Source organism: Sander lucioperca, chromosome 12 (genome assembly GCF_008315115.2).
Source record: "Sander lucioperca isolate FBNREF2018 chromosome 12, SLUC_FBN_1.2, whole genome shotgun sequence".
In the NCBI taxonomy this organism is placed as follows: Eukaryota; Metazoa; Chordata; class Actinopteri; order Perciformes; family Percidae; genus Sander; species Sander lucioperca.
The window spans coordinates 29154551-29176628 of NC_050184.1; the positions used below are offsets into that span (position 1 = coordinate 29154551).

Genomic DNA, 22078 nt, shown 5'->3' on the forward strand with positions numbered 1-22078 from the left:
AAAACTTGAAATACTTCTATTAAAGCAGAATGTGAATCCCAGATTGTCCAAATATGTTTTCAAGTAAAGCAAATACTTCACATTCATTGCCTGTGCAATAGCCAGCTTAATTTGCACATTTAAATTAGAATTTATTCAGAGATTGCTGCTGGAGTATTGTGTAAAATTATGTTCTGTATATTGTATGTACAGGAAACATTTTTTTGTGCTTTATGTTTTTGTATTGTTGTCCTTTCGTTTATTTGTACATGTGTTTTTTATCGTGTACTACTGACTGCATCAACTTTCCCTTCTGGAATAATAAAGTGACTGAATTGAACATGAGTCTCATATTCACACTCTCTGCTGTCAAGCTCTTGGCGGAAGTTACTGCCAGTTAGCTTTGTGTCTATTTTAGCTCTCCATCATTACATGCAGTGATATATTTTGGGCTATTTGGACAGATGATTCGTCCCCTTGTCTGTTTCTGTAGTAAAGATATTATACTATATATATTATATCAGGCATTTTCTTCCTGGAAGCAAAACATGAGCACAAGCTGTCAAAAACTCTCGTAGGTTGAACTGGATCAACTTTAAAAGACAATATAAAAGGACTTGAATTAACTAGCTAGTTTAACAATATTAAAGCTAAAAACAACCCATATTGCAACACACTCTGTAGAAGCCTCAGTTACACCAGTACTATCTCCCTTCAAAAAGAATATCTGACGTTGTGAAAAAGTATATGTCTCACCAGTCACTTTTCCAAACATTATTTCCAGAACAAATATAGTCTATAAATATAGTCTAGTCTTTGTAGATATTTTCTCCAGATATCAAAATTCAGATTATCTGCCAAGTACCAAGTACTGCTCCTTTTTTCCCCCAAATTTAAAATCAGTGTCCCTCACTGCATGTAAACTCTCTGGAATCATTTTAACTAATGAGGCCAAGGATTGTTGTGGCACTAAACATTGAGTCAGCGGCCCGCCATCGCTAAATTACTGTAACTGGAATTTTATAATGTCGTTGACAAAGAAACTGTATATGTGATTTGGTTACATCATGGCCGATACTCAATTCGCTTCATAAGGTTATTTCAGTCCGACGTTATACAGTTCCGACGTAAACGGTAGTAACGAGACCGAATATGAACAAAAATTTCGGTGCCTCATTTCGGTGCCTGACTCTTTTTTTTTTTCCAGAAGCATCGCTGCACGGGACGCTAAGTTACTGTTAGCTCGTAGCTGGATTAAACACAATAGTTAAAATGCTGACAGCTTACATTAAGCGGTGTAAAGTGTGACTGTATTTCCCTGTAGAGGATTCCAACACCGTGACTGCAGCTGCCATTGTCAGAAAAACAACACAGACGGTGCGTTTACTTGAAACTTGCCAGCCTTGTGGTGCATTCAAAGTTATTGTAAAATACCCTTTTCCCATCTGGTGCTTGTTTTTGTCGTTTACCAGCAATTTACTGGTGAAATAAGTCATTGTAAGTTATTGTTATTAAATTATTAATCAATCATTTAATTTTGACCATATGGCCTCAGCAATAAACAAGCCGTTTTTTAATGTCGCCAACTGTCGTTTTGTGCTCCTTTTTTTATATTTTATATTATATACATTATAAATATATATATTTCGGTTCAGGCACCGGTTCAGGCACCGGTTCAGGCACTGTTTAGGCACCGGCGCCGGCACTATTTTAAAAGTATCGTTTTAGCACCGGTATCGGAAAAAACCCAAACGATACCCTACCCTAATTAGTCAACTCACTTGGAAACATTTCTTTACAGCACAGCAGTAATTGTTTGGCATTGGCTTTGCATTTCTATGATGGCTTTCTCTCTGTGTGGTAAAGTACTATAATTGAGTATCTCCATTTTACTTTTTACTACTCCCAATACATTTATATGACAGCTATAGTTACTAGTTATTCTGCATATTAATGATTTTACATACAAAACAACTGATGAGCTTATAAAATCGGATGCATTTACCTTGAACTGCTGTATTAAAATGCTGCTTACATGTTAATATATCAATAATAATAATTCAATATTGTATAATATAAGGGGCCACACTTTTGTTTTTGTTGATAATTAAATCTTATACTTTTACTCATATAAAAATGTAACATTGTAATGCAAGACTTTTACTTACCTACTTACATACTTAGTTTTACTTACTAATAAAGAAATGTTCGCACTATTGTATTGGTACTTTTACTTAAGTAAAGGATCTGTGTATCAACATTCCAACACTGTACCTCTCTACTGTTGGGTGTCAAATAAAGACACAAAAATGCACCCAGAAATACTTAAAAACATGAACAAGAAATAACACGATCAAAAAGCACAGTGGACTCAGAAATGGAGGCTACATCATCAGTCATATAATTAATTATTCTTACATTTTTATTGTCAACAAATCCCATGAAATGACCAAATATATATGTTTGCTTTCTCAATACTTTTTGACTTCCCATCCCCGTCTGTTCCTCTAAAGCCCATTCGTTCCTACAGAAAAAGTAAATCTTTGAAAATTGGTCACATTGTTTTTTTTAATCATATATATAAAGTAGAAATAAAGAATATCACCAGACTTAACCTTTTAACTTCTGCCTAAAACTAAACCTCATCCTAATTCTAACTAATCAGTCAATTTTGCACATACTGTAGACAACTATATTGTGAATGATACAATCTGCAATTTGTTTCTTTTTGTGTATTTTTGTTTTTCAGGAACGTCTGTTGCTTTCAGTGTTGCCAAGGCACGTTGCCATGGAGATGAAGGCTGACATCAATGCCAAGAAGGAAAACATGATGTTCCATAAAATCTATATCCAGAAACACGACAATGTCAGGTCAGCCGAGACACTTGGCTTCAGTGCTTTATTTCATGTTTTACCCATGAATTCAAATTTCACTTACTCTATCAACCTTGTTTTCTGTTATCGCACTTGTAATATTCGTGTAAAATACCCCGAGAGTACATGATATGATATGCTATGTATCATATGTCATCTTTAAAACATAATAATACATGTTAAGATGTATTGCCCATAAAATTAAACACAAAACATACATTTTTCCATAAATCTTCCACACACACAAGCACGCTCACAGAGTCATAAGAGGGTAGGGTGATTTGGCAGAGTGGAGGCTAATTAACACTAGTGAGGGAATACTTAATCACCAGCAGCCAAGATAAGATAATCCCCAAAGATGAAGAGCTTCAGCGCGCATTCAATTACAGCACTGAGCAAACACACTGCACACAGTCCCTCTGTCCCTCACTCACACACACGCACACACACAAACACACACTGGCACAGATCTTCTTCAGAAGACTTTAGGGCCAAACATTTCTGCCTCTCTCAAGGTTAGCACATAGTAACATACTGCAACAAAGTGTAGTACTGCTGCTGCTGCTGTGTAGTGATGAAAATATAACATTTGCTAAAATTTCAACACTGAACCAAAATGAGGATGCTTGATAGGTTTATTCAAAGATTCAAAGTGGTTTTCTTCTGTCTTTCCACCCCTTTTTCTTGTTCTCAGTATTCTTTTTGCAGACATTGAGGGTTTCACCAGCCTGGCCTCTCAATGCACGGCTCAGGAGCTGGTCATGACACTCAATGAACTCTTTGCCCGTTTTGACAAGCTGGCATCGGTAAGGATCCACAGCGTCCTTTCTCCTATGTCTGTTGTGTTTTCTTAAAGGAGTAGTTTGACATTCTGGGACATAGCTTTAGAGGGGCTGATAGTCTGATTTTGTTACCAGATCCAGGTTAACTGTTTCCCCTCTCTTTCAGTCTTTACACTCAGCTAATCCTGGCTGTAAAGTCATTCTTAACTGACAGATATGACAGTTCCTAAAATGTTAAACTATTCCTTCTTTTTTTTTTGTCCTCGGAAACCTTCAACTTATCAACCTCATTTGTTTCTTTTCATCCTTTTTTCGTCCCTTTTTCAGGAGAACCACTGTCTACGTATTAAAATTTTGGGTGATTGTTACTATTGTGTGTCTGGACTGCCTGAACCCCGGGCTGACCACGCCCACTGCTGTGTGGAGATGGGCGTCGACATGATAGAGGCGATCTCGTGAGTAGAAATAGTGTTTGCATATGTTTGCATGTGTGTTTGGAGTTAGTTTGTTTGCTGTCTTTTGCAAAGTTTTGTCCTGTCGGAGACACTGATCGCCTGGGCTGTGTGTGTCTGCAGGCTGGTGCGCGAGGTGACAGGGGTCAACGTTAACATGCGCGTTGGGATTCACAGTGGGCGTGTGCACTGCGGTGTGCTTGGTCTCAGGAAGTGGCAGTTTGACGTGTGGTCAAACGATGTCACGCTGGCCAACCACATGGAGGCGGGAGGCAAAGCAGGGTGAGGGAAATAAACACAGGTGCACACACACGTACAGTTTGCATATTATAAAAAACATCCCAATGTAGAATAGCTATCAACCCAACACAGAATTTTCTTTGATAAAAACGACCCTTTAAGATTCTTTATAACCAATTAAGTGACGGAGGTTCACTTAAAATATTGCATAACCTTTCTCAATGTACCTAATTCATCTGTAAATATACAACATTTGAAGAACAGTTGATTATTTTTTGTTATAATTCATGTAGATCATTTCTCTGACCTATGTTATACAGTAATTCCAGAGCTACTGTGTATGTTCAGAAGTGTGTCTGGAATTCCCAAGTTCTGCATATACCAATAAAGAAATAAAGCATACACCCATTTGCACACTCAAATATGGACACGCACACATATGCAGGTTTTATATAAAAATTCCTTGTCTATTTGTAGGCGGATCCACATCACTAAGGCCACCTTGCAGTATCTTAATGGAGACTATGAGGTGGAACCAGGTTTTGGAGGTGAGAGGAATGCGTATCTGAAGGACAACAGCATCGAGACCTTCCTGGTTCTCGGCTGCAGCCAGAAACGGGTCAGTGCACAAAAACGCACACAACTCAATAAAGATATTATAGGTTTATGATAGCATGCCGTTCAGGAAAAATATTATTTAAGACATTAAAATATTTTACATTTTCCCTATATTGAAAATATGCATTTAAATACATATATTACATACATTTATATTTTTTAAACTTTAAAATGTTTGTTTTTTTACTTTGAATTTTTATTTCCTTTTATCTAATCCTTATTTTTTACCCTTATTTTAATTATTATTATTGCACAACATTAGCCTTTTTTGCACATCCTTTAGACCAGGGGTTTTCAACGTTTTTTTAAGCCAAGGATTCCTTAACTGAAAGAGAGATGGAACAGGGACAAAATTAAGTTGCATGTAAAACTGGGCCTACAGTAACGTGTAGAGCAGCCTAAAGCCTTTATACAGTACATTACTTTTTAGTGCATAATACTTTTATTATTATTAAATAATAATAATTGTTGGCATGATTTTATAAATCATCTTTTAATATTAAAAATACATGTGGCACAGTGAATCCTTAGGATGAACTGTATCTGTGGATGGCTACCTTTGGCTACCTTACCTATAGGCCAGTAAGTCTATCATTGGATTATGTGACAAATACATCTTAGAATCTTTGAATGGAAAACTTGAATATAGAATAAAAGATTATATATATATATATATATATATATATATATATATATATATATATATATATATATATATATATATATATATATATATACTGTATATGAGAAAACAGACTGAAGCATATTTGTTATATCCAGTGATGACCCCATCTTTTTTCAGATATGTAATCAAAGACTTACAAGACTAAGACTACCACACAGATTATTCAATCAACCTAAAGAGGAAATACTTTTAATGAATGGATATACAAAACTTTCACTGTTAACAGAGGATTTCCCCAAGTGTAAAGTAATTTATCTGTACTTATGCATCAGCAAATAAAATCCAGTCATTATGTTACTTTTCAAGTTGGATAACAATATGCTTATTTCATCTTTGTCAATAAAGCTAATTTAACACAGCCAACCCTTAATGAACAGACACACACAATATTATCCACTTAGCATTTTCAGTTGCATTCAATGTTCTCACACTTTCATTTCTTTAGTACCAAGTTATCTTTGTCCTTAGACTTTCAGTCCATTTAAATTTGTCCAAAATAATTTCCCTGCATGCTGCATGTCATAGTTAACAAAGCTAACTGGACCCAAACTGATACATCACCATTGGGTAACTCAGCAGTGTCTAGAAGCTTTAAGCTGGACATATACAGTATATGTCTATGGGTTTTAAGCTGCAGGTCAACAGTGACAAGTGGAATAACTGTAACATAAAAAGCTGTGAAGGAGGCATAATCTTAACAGATGAGAATGGACAGATTTGTGAATGAAGTAATCTTTCTCGATCCTGAACTGACTGTACACTTTTCCTTGTGGGCGTAATAAATGAATAAAAAAGACCTCTTCTAGTGTATTTAGTCACTTATATTGTCATTGACTGTGTTGTATGAGAGCAGCTGGTCAAGCCTTCATGTTCTTCCCTCTGAGCAGAAGGAAGAGAAGGCGGTGATGGCTAAGATGCAGAGGACGAGAGCCAACTCTAATGAGGGGCTGATGCCACGCTGGGTCCCCGACAGAACCTTCTCCAGGACCAAAGACTCTAAAGTCTTTAGACAAATGGTAAGAATCAACACCAACACACACCTTCATGGGTAGCCGGGCGGCAGCTTTTCTCTGAGAGTCATATTTTGTGTCTGTTTTTTCTTCAGGGAATTGATGAGACCTCCAGTAAAGACAAGTGAGTACTGACTCTTGATGCTTAATACATATGAAGACTGCTGCAGTGCTTTACTGGATGTCATTAAGAACCTTTATCTTTTTGCAGCCGTTGTGTTCAGGAGGCGATGAACCCGGAGGACGAGGTGGATGAATTTTTGGGGCGAGCTATTGACGCTCGCAGCATTGACCAGCTAAGAAAAGACCACGTTAAGAAGTTCCTGCTCACCTTCCAGACATCTAGCCTGGAGAAAAAGGTTCATCCTAAGACCCCTGATTATCGTCTTTGCTTCTTCAACTTAAATTTAATACATGTATGGAGGAGGGAGCTGGCTGCTGCTAGAGCTGGGCAATATATCGATATTATATCAATATCGTGATATGAGACTAGATATCGTCTTAGATTTTGGATATCGTAATATGGCATAAGTGTTGTCTTTTCCTGGTTTTAAAGGCTGCATTACAGTAAAGTTATGTAATTTTCTGAACTTACCAGACTGTTCTAGCTGTTCTATTATTTGCCTTTACCCACTTAGTCATTATATCCACATTACTGATGATTATTTATCAAATAAATATTTTGTGAAAGCACCAATAATCAACACTACAATATCGTTGCGGTATCGCTATCGAGGTATTTGGTCAAAAATATCGTGATATTTGATTTTTTCCATATCGCCCAGCCCTAGCTGCTGCTCATATCTGACTATCTTTTTCTTCTTCTGCGGTTTCCTCTTGCAGTATTCCAAGAAGGTGGACGATCGTTTTGGAGGCTATGTTGCGTGTACTCTACTAGTATTCTGCTTCATATCCTTCATACAGATTGTTATCTTTCCACAGTGAGTACTTCCTAAATTCACATACTGTAGATCCTCCCGTATGTACTGTGTGTTTTTAGGGTTGCTTTCACACCTGTAGTTTGGTTTGTTTGGTCTGGACTGAGTAGAAACAATATAGATTGATGCCTTTGTGTTCACACTGAGTTATTAAAAGTAAACCAAGAGCTGTAAGTCATTCAGACGCACAGGTAGCTCATTGGACGGTTTTGGTGACCTTTACTCCATGTGGGGAAATCAAATTGCTGCATTTTGTAAACCTTGTGTGTTTATTTATTTTCAAAAAGTTACCTAATAAAATGCATTATGAGAAGTATTAGTCCAGACTGCAACAAGACCTTGTATATGCATATGTTCTTGTACAAACAGCACAAAAACTGAGTCTTGTTCCATAATATTACAGGTGGAAGGTTACTGTTTGGATGTGTCACGTTTTATTAATGAAATGCTAAAATACAGTTTATGACACTAGCTCAACGTACCTGTTTTAACTCCTTTTCACTTTTTGTTTTTATACACAGTTCATCACTTGTATTGAAAACTTACAAGATCTTAACATTTCACAATCAGCAGATGGATAAATATAAGTTAAGCTTTTGAATTCATGCTAAAAAAAAAAAAAGTTCTAACACAGTCGCACACAAAAGGGTTTGATTGACAGCATTCACACCAAACAGTTTAGATGTGAAAGCACTTTAAATGTTTCTCTATAACTGTGTTTAAATGTTTCTCTATAACTATGTTTATGTATTCTCCCTTGCAGCACCCCAGTCATGCTGGGAATCTACATTAGTATCTTTGTCATACTCGCCAACATCCTTTTCATCTGTGCCATATATTCGTGCATCAAGGTAGCTTTTCAAAACGCACAAACAGATATTTTGCTAATATGTCATTCATTGTGTATGTGTAAGTCATTTATTTTCCCCCTCCCCTCCTCTTGAAGCTCTTTCCAGCTGCAATGCAGACTGTTTCAAAGAAGATTGTCCAGTCGCGCACCAACAGCACCCTGGTTGGAGTATTTACCATTATCCTCGTCTTCATCTCTGCCTTTGTTAATATGGTATGATTACAGTCAGCATATCCATATAGTACACAAACCATACATGTTGAAAATCATGCTGAATACATGGGTGTGTATGTTCGGCCTCACTGCAGTTTGCCTGTGACACCAAGAGCTTGGCACAATGCGTAGCCGAGAAGCTGAACACCTCTGCAGCGCTGGTGACGCCCTGTTTGATCCGCACCTTGAATGTGTCCATTGAAGGGGGTCTGGAGATCTGTTCTAGCGAAGGCCCCTCCTGCCCTTTTCCTGAGGTGAGTTCATTGTTATGTCACCACTTCACTGTTTGTGTTCTCTACGCAACTGGTCGAACCATTTCAAAAATGAAAATGTCACATTTACATTTGTGTTTTTTTCTGAGATCTGTTGTTGATAATACCTCTTTGTGATGCTGCTCTCCAGTATTTCAGCTACAGTGTGCTGCTGACGCTGCTGGCTTGCTCAGTGTTCCTGCAGATCAGCAGCATAGGGAAGCTGGCCCTCATGCTGCTCATCCAGCTCACCTTCCTGCTGCTGGTGGAGTGGCCACAAGTAGCACTTTTCGACAACGCAGACCTCTTTGTCACCTCCAATGCCATGTAAGTGGTACAGGTTGTGCATGCTAATGCAGAGGGGGCATATTTTGTTAAATGAAACAAAAGGGTTTTAGGATGCTTATATTCCCCAAACTAAGGTATCAAAAAAAAGTATTGTTTTGATATCAATACCGAAACTGAAGTATCATATTGGCACCAATATCAAACATTTTGAAACCATACGATTGTGTTGTACCCATTTGTTCCATTAATTAAAACATTTATGACTTAAAATGTAATCATTTTAAATGTCAGAGTTTTGTATATTTCATTATTGTTCTAATGGTCATTATTTTATTTTTTAGTGATTTAAATGAAACTAGCGCTCAATGGTAAGAATTTGAATTTGTATTTGGACTCACACTTTAGAAACACTTTAAATAACTTAATATTAAATGATTATTTGCTTTATTTGTATTGACCAGAGTGCATTTTTGTGTTTGTATTTTTAGGTCCAGTTTCAATGAAACTACAAACCAGTGGTAAGATTACAGCACATTCAGTGTTACTTTTGAAGGTTTTTATCTCCTTTCCTATAATTTCAAAGCTTTTTTCCCATTAATGTCACCATGTGTCTGTCACTTTGCAGCCCATTTGTTGTGACAAAAGTGTCCCTGAGGGTCATGACTCCAGTGATCCTCACAGTCTTTGTCCTGGCACTGTACCTGCATGCCCAGCAGGTTGAATCTACTGCACGCCTAGACTTCCTGTGGAAATTACAGGTATGTGCAGCGTCCCCTAGAGGGCGTCATCTGACCACGTGAACTACAAACACAATCTCTTCATTTTTCTGCAAAAGCTGATGAAGATGATTGAGTTGTCTCACAGTTTATTAGTGTCTGATAATAGAACATCTGCAGTCTAGTCTACACCTCGACCCTGCCAGACATTTTATTACAGCATTCATAAAAGCTAAATATATCTAATAAAGAGCATTCACTCCCAGGCCACAGAGGAGAAAGAGGAGATGGAGGAACTGCAAGCCTACAATCGTCGCCTCCTCCATAATATTCTGCCTAAGGACGTAGCCGCTCACTTTTTGGCGCGTGAGCGGCGTAACGACGAGCTATACTACCAGTCCTGTGAGTGTGTGGCCGTCATGTTCGCCTCCATCAGCAATTTCTCTGAATTCTACGTGGAGCTGGAGGCCAACAACGAGGGAGTGGAGTGTCTCCGGCTGCTCAACGAGATCATTGCTGACTTTGATGAGGTAAAGTTGGTTGAGGCATGTTTGTAAAGCTCAGTGTGTCATCCCTTTGACCTTTGCTTACAGCTAATTTTAAAAGTTGCTCAAATGTAATCACTGTCTGTTCTCAGATCATCAGTGAAGAGAAGTACAGGCAGCTAGAGAAGATCAAGACCATTGGTTCCACCTACATGGCGGCCTCCGGTCTCAATGACTCCACTTACGACAAGGAGGGCCGTTCACACATTATTGCACTGGCCGACTACGCCATGAGACTGAGGGAGCAGATGAAGTACATCAATGAGCATTCCTTCAACAACTTCCAGATGAAGATAGGTAACTAAGCAGAAGTTACATTGAAAACAATAGCTTTTCTTTTCTAATATGTTAACAGTAGCAGCTTTGTTGATGCGGTGAAATTTCTTTAATTCCCAGGTCTGAACATTGGACCAGTGGTAGCAGGGGTTATTGGTGCACGGAAGCCTCAATATGATATTTGGGGAAACACTGTCAATGTGGCCAGTCGTATGGACAGTACAGGTGTACCTGACTGCATACAGGTAGGTGTCATGTAACAACTATTCAAATTCAGGTTTCTTCTGCAATACTCATGAAACATGTTACATTCAGTTGCCACTTTATTAGCTATACCTGTACATTGTATGGTAATTCAATACGGCAGCTCTGCCATAAAGTCTATCTTTATGAAGTTTGTAATGTTAAGTTTTTGTTGATTGCCGGAAATCTGTAAATTCAGTTTATTTCAGCTTATTGCTGAGGTCATAAGTTAAAAGTGGTATATTATATTGAGAGAGGCCCAATATTACAAACGCTTCTGAATACAATACATTTCAGTACAACACCACCACAGATACTATGACCTCAGTTCTAAAACATATAATTTAATAAACACCTCTATGACAGTGTCAACAAAAACTGAATGTTATAGGGATCATACAAGTCAAGTCCATTTTATTTAGATAATATCACAAATTTGCTTCAAGGGGCTTTACAATGTGTATGACACCCTCTGTCCTTAGACCCTCGCTTGAAGGAAACTGTCCCCAAAAGAAACCTTTAGCGGCGAAGAAACTTTAGGAAGCGCAACTGTGGAAGGAATCCCTCTTGCTGGATGGATAGATGTGCAATAGATGTCATGTAAACAGAATAGACCAACATAATACAATGACAGTATAGACATTCACGATGACAAAAGTTTACATAGAATGTAAACATATATGAAGAATATGGATCCGGGAAGAATATGGATCCGGGAGGATGTCAAACGACTTTCAGGTTTTGACAATCAAAAAGTAGACTTCATGACAGAACTGCTTAGATTGTACAGGTGTACCTAATAAAGTGACCACTGAGTGTATAATAAATACCTGGTAGATTACTTACTACTAAGAGCTCATGTGTCTCATAGTGTCACTGTTGATTTCTAAACCTTACAGCTGAGATCATTTACTTAATTAACCACACAGCAAGCTGATTCCAAAAATATTGAGCAACCAGCAGCTGAGGATTAGAGCAGCTTTAATTTTGGAATAATGGTTACTTTTCTACCCCAACAAACATTAGAAACGGTAGCCTCATAAGAGCTGAAATAAGTAACCTTCCACCTGCACATTTTAAATGAAGATGAGGGAACTAAAAAATTAAAAATAATGTACAGTCTCTGGTTCAATCAGACCGTGGATTCATGATATTATCTACATTTTGAAAAAATGCATCGTGCTCCTTAATTTGATCAGATAAGTATTTATACAGCCTTATATATCTTTTCCGTTCTGCTCTCAGGTGACTACAGACCTCTACCAGGTGCTTGCCAACAAAGGGTATGTGTTGGAGTATCGTGGGGTGGTCAAGGTCAAAGGGAAAGGCGAAATGACAACCTACTTCCTGAATGATGGCCCGCCGAACAGTTAGCAACCATGGCAGCAGTACATATTGGGATGTTCCCCACTGCAAGGACACAGCACCACTGAGTGAGGACTCACCGTGTGAGAGAATGGCTTGAATCCCAAGTAAGGAGGAAAAAAACATAAGACTTCAAAAGGAAAGTGTTCTTGATGAAAGGAAATGTTCTCGTTTGACAGCCATTTTGGCTCACATCAAGTTGAAGGACACATGTTTTTCTCATGTCTAGCCTCTCTCTCAGGCTTCTTGAAAGATGCAAAGTCTGTTTATTTAAAACAACGCCTTTTAGCCTGTGTCAAAAGAAGATAAACGCTGTACATAAGGCTACTTTATATTTTTACTTTGTTTTGTTTTTGTTCTTTTCCAGTATTTTTTTTATTTCACATGACTTATGAACAGGTACTCATATTTTGTTTTTGAATTAATTATTTATTTTGATCTCGAAGTTTTGTGCAAAAGGTCCTTTATGAAAAAGTGTGAATACATACGTGCACAAATATCCAGTTTATTACACGTTAATAAGTGTGTATGTACATGCATATTTGTGTGTGTATGAATATATGTATAAACTGAGGAGGAATATATTGACCAAAGACTAAAGTATTTACTAAAAGCAAGGCAAGACATGTTTGATATGTTCTCGCTAAAGTCAGCAACGATCACCGCCTGTTTTTTAGGCAGGAGGCCTGAACCCTCTGTCTTTTTGGCCAACTGCTGGCAGCACAGGCTGCTTCATTTTTTTTATCATAAAATATGTACAATACATTTATTTTGTCTGTCATTCAGGCAGCAAAGAGCCGATCACTTTAACTCTAAACTATAATGTTGCCCTCAACCTCTAAACAAAATGAGTAAAGACGACTAAGGATGGTATTAGAAGGTGATATCTGAAATCTATATTTTTAATCTCTGAGGACTAGAAGTAGCCCCAGCTGGGAATAGGCTCCTCTTCATCCTTCATATCATGTCAGATAGGTTCCTTAGAGCTTGAGCAGCCAGTGTGCAGCTGGTGTCAGCCTTTACAGTATATTGTCATCGACTGCTCCTTCCCTTTTAGAGAAGTATTTGTTGGTGCAAAAGGAAATGAAGGATTAGACTTAGATCCAGAGGCATCAGGGGGGAAAACCTTGGATATCAACGCAGTGGTACCACACAAGAAATAGAAATAGATGAAGGAAAGAAATATATATTGATTTTGACTGAATACTGTGCTTTGTAATCCTGAAGGGGCATAACTATTTTCACTGTGAGGTTTTTATGATACAACAAAAACTGCTTTCTTGCCAAACATAACTGCTTTGAAGCATGTCTGATTGTGGTATCTTGTTTTCATTTGTTTGTTTTAACGTAGGGTATTTTGTATCACTTCTGTATTCATCATTTGTATATTCTTAATGTTATTATTATTATGATGATTCTGATTAATTATTATGCTTATTATGATGATTCCATTCCAATGAAAAGGATCAAAGACCAGCACGCTTTCTTGTAAAATGCCAGTTGTAAAGCTCAAGCTCACTGGTACCAACTGATCAACTGCAGCCAATGAATTCTGCTGTTCAATTCTAATGTACAATACAGAATTTCAACTGGCAATAGGTGTGATCATGTATAGTAAGTAATAACCATTAGCTGCCTTTGCAGCAGAACCTGAGTGATGTATGCTCACATAAGCATAGCAGTAAACACACACACATACAGATGATTCACTGTGCTTTTATTTTATTTATGCCACTACTGCAGTATTGTAAATCTCAGTCAGGCTTTAAGGTGACCTCTCCCTCCCACACATTCACTTCTCAGCAGTAAAAAATTGACATCCCTGGTGTCACACTATAGGAAGAGGACAGAATGAATAAACATAAACATATTTATTGTATTATTCCTCCACTCAGTAGAAGTACTAATAGCTGAGTTTGATTGCCTTAAGTTAATATAAAACAAATCATAGAATAACACTTAACAGGAACAGTGCCTGGATGCTGATGTTTGGAGCGAGATAAAGGGATGAGGGCTTGTCGAGAATAATTTCCAGTAAACATTCTCATCAATGCAATTAACTTGGTTTTTCCAGCTTCAACTTTTGTTAATTGAAAGAATCAGTCCTGATTTAGCTCTTCTGCCACACTCAACAATGGCAACCAACAGTTGATCATGTTTGTACCAAAGCCAGCTCACGCAGACTTGTGCTATGGGTCCCTCCTGTGCAATGATATTTGGCCTTGGGGCGTGTTGGGAGCACCAGAGGACAGTAATGTAATCACCAACTATCAAGTGAACTGTGACCAATGAAGAGTGATTCATATAAGCAAAGAGTTTATAGAATGGACATGAGTTTATAAAATGTGCATTGTATGTATTCTATTTCTATTGGCTGTCCATAGACTTGTGTTGATTGTTAACTCTTGGGATGTTTTGGGGGGAACAAGAGAGGGGAGGAAGGTTGACCCCATACTACTGAAACAGTGTTTTGCTCAGGCCTGATGAATCCTTCCGCATTTGGTTTTGTTTTATTTGTATTTTCCCTGAGTTGGAGGAGTTGAAAGGGGAGTCTTTTTGCAAAGTTAAAGGACAAGAAGAGTTGAGGACTATGACAAAGAGAAAAATAACATTTCCCCTTGAAGAAAAAATAAATAAATAAATCAATGGCTGTTTTGCATGTTCATATATTTACTAATGTTGTTGGATGTACTGCAATTATATCTTACCTGTGGCTTGTAGGAACAGAGGTTCATCTTACATTAACTTAATAGTTGTGGTAATGTCATTATAGTTATTTTATAGTACTAGAAAGTGGTTTACTTGTCATTAACATACTTTACTATCATACTATCATATATAGATTCTTATGCATTTTAAAAGCATCCACAGATATTCTCTGTGTGCTGACTTTAATTTTACATTATATTACTGACTATCCAATGAACATATAATTAAACAATATCCCTGTTTTGGATGTGTTTAGAGTTACCCACACAGGCCACAAAGCTTCACTCACAGAATCAAACCTTAACAGCACCATTATAACGCATATTAGACAACACAAGCCTGCAAACAAAGATATTCTCAAAGTTAGATGACAGTAATTGTAAGAAACATGAAAAAGAGATGCCTTGTTCACCAGTCGCCATTTTTACGGTGAAATAAACATTTTGGTTAGGAATACTTAAGGCTTTTTGGCAAAGTCACCATTTTGTTTGGACTTGTGGGAGGTTGGACCAGTTCCCACATGAATGGACCACCCATATACGGACACTGTCACTGATGAAAAGCACCAAACCAATATTGTTCAGTTGCAGAGCTGCAGGACCAGCAGTACCACTGATAAACACATGCCACTTTGCACCATCTAAAGGCTAGTTATGGTAAGAAACAGCCTTTGGAATTTTGACACACTAATCTGCCCCTTTCGTGGTACTGAATTAAGTCCAAGAAGTCATTTTTGGGATATTTAATGCCTTTGGAGGGGGTAATTGTTTAAATCCAGCCTGAGAATGCCCTGATCTCCTTTGACTTCCTGTGTATCCCTGATGACCTGAGAAAACATGCCTGTGTCCATCTGATCCCTTCAGGATTCAATTCTTCTGCACTGCAGTATCAGTGAAATATTTCTTCAGGAGGAATAATGTAAAACGTTTTTTTTGCCGCTGTGTGGTCAAATGCTCCTGAACAGCTCAACACTTCTTGAACATCAACAATCTGCAAACTGTTACGTCTCTCTATTTTAGACAATCAGTGCACCTGCTGTGCATCTGGTAAAGAAGTCTGTTTTGAATACTCGCATGAAGACCATCTCCCAAAATTCAGAAGTAGTTATTTTTGTTTCCTCTAGAGGGCAGTACAATCTCACGCTTGATCTTGACTTGTAAAATACAAATGTGCTAGTTGGTACATTTTTATTGCTTGTTTAACACTGAAAAATTGCTCTAAATTTCTTCGGACTACCTTCAGACTTCTTTTAGAAAAGTTGGGAGCTAAAAGGGTTAAGAAATATTGTTTTAGAGAGGTAGTTAGTTACTCATAGCTCGTGTAAAAAATAGCTTACCATAAAAACAGATTTTCGATTGCAAGAAAAAAAAACAGTAGTGAAAGAATCCAAATGAAGCATGAAAAATGTAAAAAAAAAAAAGTGGATCTGCTATCAATTTAATCTCCGTAATGCACATCAAAACTGATGCTGCTTGCGTGTGTGTGTGTGTGTGTGTGTGTGTGACATAACTGAAGAAGAAAGGCTGTCAGAACAGGCTGAACTCCGGGTCTGTCGCTGACATTTCTTTAACAAACCTGTGAAAGTAACAAGTGGATTACAGTTACAGAGATCTATTTAAAAAAAAAAAAAAAAAAAAAAAAAAAAAAAAATACCATATTAGATTTGGTAATGTTACCTACTTTGTCATCTCACTGTTCTTTCGGGGAAAGCGTTTGACTTGGGTCCATGGTTCAGGATTCCTGGACATCATCCATCCATACTGCTGGCTGTCTGTTAGAGGCACTATGTACAGCTGGTTAGGGGCTGAAGAAGAGAGGAGACAGACACTTTTACCAGGCAGGAATACTAGCTGTGATATAGATCCAACATAGCCCATCGGACCCTTAATGTCTAGTCTTTCTATGTCTCCTCCTCACCCCTGGGTGTTTGAACCCGTTTGACCATCTCTTTGTATCGCTCATGGCTCCCATGGTGTATGTCAGCGCTGTAGGGAAGAGGCTGGTGGTAAACGCTGCATGTGTCATTACATCTGAGGGGTCCCTGTTCTCCTTGAAGAGATGGAGGCAGTCCTGCTCTGGTGTTAATCTCACCATCTGTAAAGAGATACGTTACTATAGTATAGACTGAGCCATCATTCGATTACAATAATAAACCTCTGGCTATTATGAAAGACACAAGATACTCAAGTTAATGTTTAACTTGTATTTTACCATGGATGCATTGCTTGAGATTTCATAAAAATGTGAAAGCAGCAAATAATACAGCATCAAGGCCCCCCCTTTTTTCGCTTAATTGTTGGAAATACATTATGCAGAATGGACCATTTTAAAGTCACATATATTATATATTACACTACTGGATTATAATTAGTGATGCATTAATGTGTGTACATCACTTTAATGTGGCAGCTGGTAAAGGTGGGGCTAATTATAAATACTTTATATACTGCTCGGTAGCTTAACCTATTATGATATATCATTATTTATTATTTAATTTATATTTTCTATTAATAATCAACATCTGCAAAGTAACTAACGTTAGTAACTAAAGCTATCAATTAACGTGGTGCCGTTGCTTAATTACATTCCAGCACTGCTGGTTGTCTGACTATAAATGGTTACTGTTCTCAGAGACTAACGTTAGCTGATTAAATAAAGTTAAATATTATAATTAACGTTTTACCTGGATTAAAGTATTCCACGTGTTGTAAATTAAGGCCCTCCAGGGCAAAAAAACAACAATTTGCTAGCTCCTATAAGCAAACACGATCGTGCTCTGGACTATCAAGCTACTTAACGTTAATGTTAGCGCTATATGTAGCTTGCTGTTTTTTGAAGCCTGAAGACGTTTAGAAAAAGTGTTCTTGTTAGCTATCAGCAAGTTAAAGGCTCTGTTTTCACTGTGGGTAGCGACAGTTAACTTCAAGTTAGTTAGACGAAATACAATCGAGAAGCGATCGATGTCCAGCTTACCCCGGAACTGAGACGCTCCTCTGGGATTCACTATCATTTTATCGCCTATTGGGTTTTGATAACCCAGGTGTGTTAAACCGAAGAAGGCCATAGTGCGGCAAACTTAGCCCCGAGAGACAGACGAGACAGACAGCCTGTAAATAAATCACAACTTTTGGTTTAGGCGTAACCATGGCAGCAAGCCCCGCCCATCCGAATTGTCTCGTGGGGGAAACGTTGAACTAAACTAGAAATAAATAAATAACCAAACAAACCAACTAATAAAACTTTTTTTTTTCTTCTTTCCTACAGCTTTCTGTGACTCAATAGCAAATGTGATTGATTGTGCTAACACTGATTTCTCTCAGGATGATATTTCTGGTTTGGCTGCCACTTGGAACCATTAATGTGAATGTAGGCTATCATCTTTAGACCGGTTTGAGCATATTGCTGTTCTTGACTGTGTTGGTTGGAAGCAGACCAATTGGGCTGTACAGGTTCATATGAACACCAGAAGCAGATTTCTCTTCGTGACTGCGTGACTACTTTTTTTAAACCCTATATATAAGGGTTTGTAAAGAGGGATTTCTACAACCTAAAAGCATGAAGACTACTAAGAAATATAGAATAATCCACTTAGCCATCTGACTGTAATAAATTAAGCTTTTGTGGCAGGCGATTCCAAACTTTTGAACAGTAGTGTACATCACATTACATTACAAATCTGACATCTGTTAACTTTCAGTTTGGCTCTGACAGTTGCTTGGAACAGAAGTTTCGGCGTTGCCCCGGCCTCCCAACCACCAGCGTTATCATAGTGTTTCATAATGAGGCCTGGTCCACTCTGCTTAGGACGGTCTACAGTGTCTTGTACACAGCTCCTGCAGCCCTGCTCACAGAGATCTTACTGGTGGATGATGCCAACACGGATGGTGAGTGACTTCACGGTGCTACACGCAAAGATGGATCCAAATGGTTATGTTTTTCTTTTTGCACTCTTCGTGACTTTAAAAATCCTTCAACTGCAGAAATCTAAAAAGGAAAAATCACTCTGGTGGAATTGTTTCCACACTTAGTTCATAACCTGTGATGACGGGTCAAACGTTTACTTCATTTTATGGGCTCACAAGCCAAAAATGTTGGGAATCACTGAGTTAGATTATTTAGAATGTATTGATGGTAATGCAGTTAGGGATTATTTTTTCCATTATATTTACCATCTTAAAAATAACATTGTTCTGTGTGACTTTGTAGTATTTTGAGTACACATCCAGGCAAGAGGTACAGCTCAGCATCGGCATTGAGTTGTGTTTACATGCAACCCCTGGAAGAGCTGTGGTGTCTCTTAAACTCTGTCAATTGAAGGGAAAAGTAACCACAGAAGCGCCTGAGCAAGTGTGGATCTTCACACAGGTACAATACAACAGGTATTTCTACATCACCTCATACTCTGCAGCAACTCATCTTACAACAATGTCCCAGGCTGCACAGGGAAATACTGTTCCATTTCCTCTTTCTTTTCACTTACAGTTTACATTGTTGTTGTTTTCAGCAAAACCATCTGAAGAACCCATCACCAGGCAAGTGTATGACAGTATTAGAAGGAAAAGTGATTGTGACTACCTGCAGATCCCCCCGAGTCAGCCAAAGCAGGGCCTTCATCTGACTCTAGTCATGGATTTATATATGTTGACATTTAGCTTCAGATATAAAAACAAATCCATCTTAATACAATTTTCACATGCCCTTCTGAACATTCAAAGAGTTATTTGTTTATATAAATGTTCCCCCTGTCCATGAAGGAATCCCTCCCGGTGCAACTCAAATGTACAAAGTTCAGCCGAAGCTAATATGACCCTTCAGCAGTCTGAGTTAACCAAATCAAGTGATATCTGACAACGTTATGGTCTTTTTAGCACAAAGTTCCCTCTTTGGCTTAATATCCCTCTGCCGCAACCCAGAAACGTCTCATGATCCTGGTTTTAGTTTAGTTTCCAGTTTTATTTTGTAGGTTTTTCTCATGTGTCATGTCTTGTTTTACTTCCTGCCTTGTCTTTGTGATTGTCTGCCCCGCCCTGACATGTTTCACCTGTTCCTTGTCAGCCCTCATGTCACCCTGTCCCTCATTACCACCCTCTTTTGTTCTCCTATTTCAGTGTCTGGTTGTCTGTGTTTGTTCCTGGCTTTTAGTGTTATGTATTTCTAGTGTGAACTCTCAAACTGTGACTGTGTTTAAACACAAGAAGGACATTTTGTGACTCTAGGCTATATGGAAAATACCCTCTGGACTTGGTTAACTCATATTAGCTTGGGCTGACCTTTCATTCATGAGGCATTTTTGCACAGGAGTTGCACTAGGAGGGCATCTCTTTATGGCCAGTATCAACAGGAGGAATCATCCCAGTGACCGATAACTCTTGCTTTTAATGTACATGTGGGCATTTGAGTATTCAATTAAAGGATATGTCTTGTGATGTTTTATATTTTTCTAATGGTTAACAAATCCAAAAGACCAAAATCAACAATGAGCCTCCTGCTACTGACATCTTGTATTGACTGTGTAGCCAAAGCCTGATTATCTTATTCCTCTGTGCTATAGAGCTCCACTGTTGTCCAATAACTACTAAAAACACAGTTAGACTGGGAGACATGTTCTTTCATTTCCATAAGTACACACACAGTGTAGTTTATTTTAAGTCAATTCCACATACACTCACTAAAGCACCAAATTAATCCACAGATGAAAAAAGTGCCCAACAAATGTACTATTTACACTTGTTTGAGTAACGTTTGCTAAAAACTTCAGTGCCCAGCTGTAAGTTACTAAGCCTGTATGTCATGTCCACCTGCCCAAGACAATGATGGTGCACTTCTACACTGGCATCATTGAGTCCATCCTCACCTGCTCCATCACCATTTGGTAAGCTGCTGCCACCGACAAGGGCAGACTGCAGCGTATGATTCACTCTGCTGAGAAGGTGATTGGCTGCAATCTTCCGTCCCTCCAGGACCCTGAGGCGGGCAGGAATGATTGTGGCCGATTCTTCCCCCCCAGGATAGCAACTTTTTGGAACCATTCCCCTCTGGCAGGAGGCTGCAGGAGGAAACCTCCCGCCACAAGAACACTTTCTTTCTGACTGCGGTGGGCCTCATCAACAAGGCCCAGGACCCCAACTGACAGATTCGCAACCCCCCCCACCCAGTCACTATACATTACATTAACACACATTCTGGAATATTATCCTTGACCACTGCACACATTATATATACTGTGAACATTTCGGGTTGTCCGTCTGCCCGTCCGTCCCATTCTTATGAATGTGATATCTCTGGAACGGACGGAAATTTCTACAAAATTTGGCCCAAATGTCCACTGGGACTCATGGATGAACTGATTGGATTTTGGAGGTCAAAGGTCAAGGCCCCTGTAGTCTCGCATTGCCAGACCTTCTGGTTTATTGCCATTTCTTTAAACCAATCACAATCGTCCACGTGGAGCAACAGCGCCTCTGTATAGCCTCGGGACAACAGAAAACTCAGATTGGACAGATAGTCTAGCTAGCTGTCTGGATTTACCCTGCAGAGATCTGAAGAGCAGTTAACCAGTCATCATAAATTGACCGGAGTTTAAAATCCTAAGGTCCCTTTGACCTCACAATACACGTTTTGGTCTATCACAGAATTATAAAACAATCTCACAGCTCCACACACATCTCGTAAACTACCAACTGTGGTGGTGGTTGGCAGAGGTATTCATCTATATCCAGTGGTACAATTCTTGTTTTAAATGTTTTTGTAAAAGGAAAAGAGTCAATAACGGTATTGTATTTAAAAAAAAAAATAAAGCTGAAAAAAATAATCAGTTGTTTCTCGTTTTTTTTCCCTAATTTCTTCCTTTGTTTCCTCAACCACAGAAGACTGAACTACACTCCTACACCTGTGTGTGTGTGTGTGTGTGTGTGTGTGTGTGTGTGTGTGTGTGTGTGTGTGTGTGTGTGTGCGTGTGTGTGTGTGTGCGTGCGTGAGTGAGCGAGTGCGTGCGCGGCGGGAGTGTGTGTGTGTGTGTGTGTGTGTGTGTGTGTGTGTGTGGGG

At 38.5% G+C, this 22078-nt stretch overlaps 2 protein-coding genes and 1 long non-coding RNA gene across 4 annotated transcripts in view; 1 reads left to right on the plus strand and 2 right to left on the minus strand.

Annotated features, from left to right (window-relative positions):
- Window positions 1–12441, plus strand: part of LOC116062169 (adenylate cyclase type 6) — a 37668-nt gene extending 25227 nt beyond the window's left edge. The window contains exons 5-24 of one of the 2 annotated variants that reach the window (XM_031316767.2): window positions 2729–2850; window positions 3548–3659; window positions 3963–4090; window positions 4211–4369; window positions 4805–4946; window positions 6518–6646; window positions 6736–6764; window positions 6852–6999; window positions 7484–7581; window positions 8342–8429; window positions 8525–8641; window positions 8737–8895; window positions 9044–9219; window positions 9522–9548; window positions 9669–9698; window positions 9806–9938; window positions 10163–10426; window positions 10534–10738; window positions 10838–10962; window positions 12206–12441. In XM_031316767.2, coding sequence (XP_031172627.1) covers window positions 2729–2850; window positions 3548–3659; window positions 3963–4090; window positions 4211–4369; window positions 4805–4946; window positions 6518–6646; window positions 6736–6764; window positions 6852–6999; window positions 7484–7581; window positions 8342–8429; window positions 8525–8641; window positions 8737–8895; window positions 9044–9219; window positions 9522–9548; window positions 9669–9698; window positions 9806–9938; window positions 10163–10426; window positions 10534–10738; window positions 10838–10962; window positions 12206–12334 — 2520 coding nt within the window. In that variant the 3' untranslated portion in view covers window positions 12335–12441. The remainder of the gene's footprint in view (window positions 1–2728; window positions 2851–3547; window positions 3660–3962; window positions 4091–4210; window positions 4370–4804; window positions 4947–6517; window positions 6647–6735; window positions 6765–6851; window positions 7000–7483; window positions 7582–8341; window positions 8430–8524; window positions 8642–8736; window positions 8896–9043; window positions 9220–9521; window positions 9549–9668; window positions 9699–9805; window positions 9939–10162; window positions 10427–10533; window positions 10739–10837; window positions 10963–12205) is intronic. The other variant, XM_031316768.2, reaches the window with a different exon arrangement.
- A 1580-nt stretch (window positions 12442–14021) lies between these two features.
- On the minus strand, window positions 14022–22002 carry LOC116062185. The gene is made up of 2 exons (XR_004107892.2): window positions 21924–22002; window positions 14022–16505 (listed from the first exon to the last, which is right to left on the minus strand). It is a non-coding gene; the product is annotated as an uncharacterized LOC116062185 (long non-coding RNA).
- LOC116062183 (testis-expressed protein 49) lies at window positions 16444–18226 on the minus strand. The gene is made up of 4 exons (XM_031316791.2): window positions 18008–18226; window positions 16952–17128; window positions 16715–16838; window positions 16444–16609 (listed from the first exon to the last, which is right to left on the minus strand). Exons 1-4 carry the CDS (start codon window positions 18096–18098, stop codon window positions 16561–16563), a joined length of 441 nt encoding a protein of 146 aa, XP_031172651.1. The 5' UTR covers window positions 18099–18226; the 3' UTR covers window positions 16444–16560.
- Window positions 22003–22078: the final 76 nt, after the last annotated feature.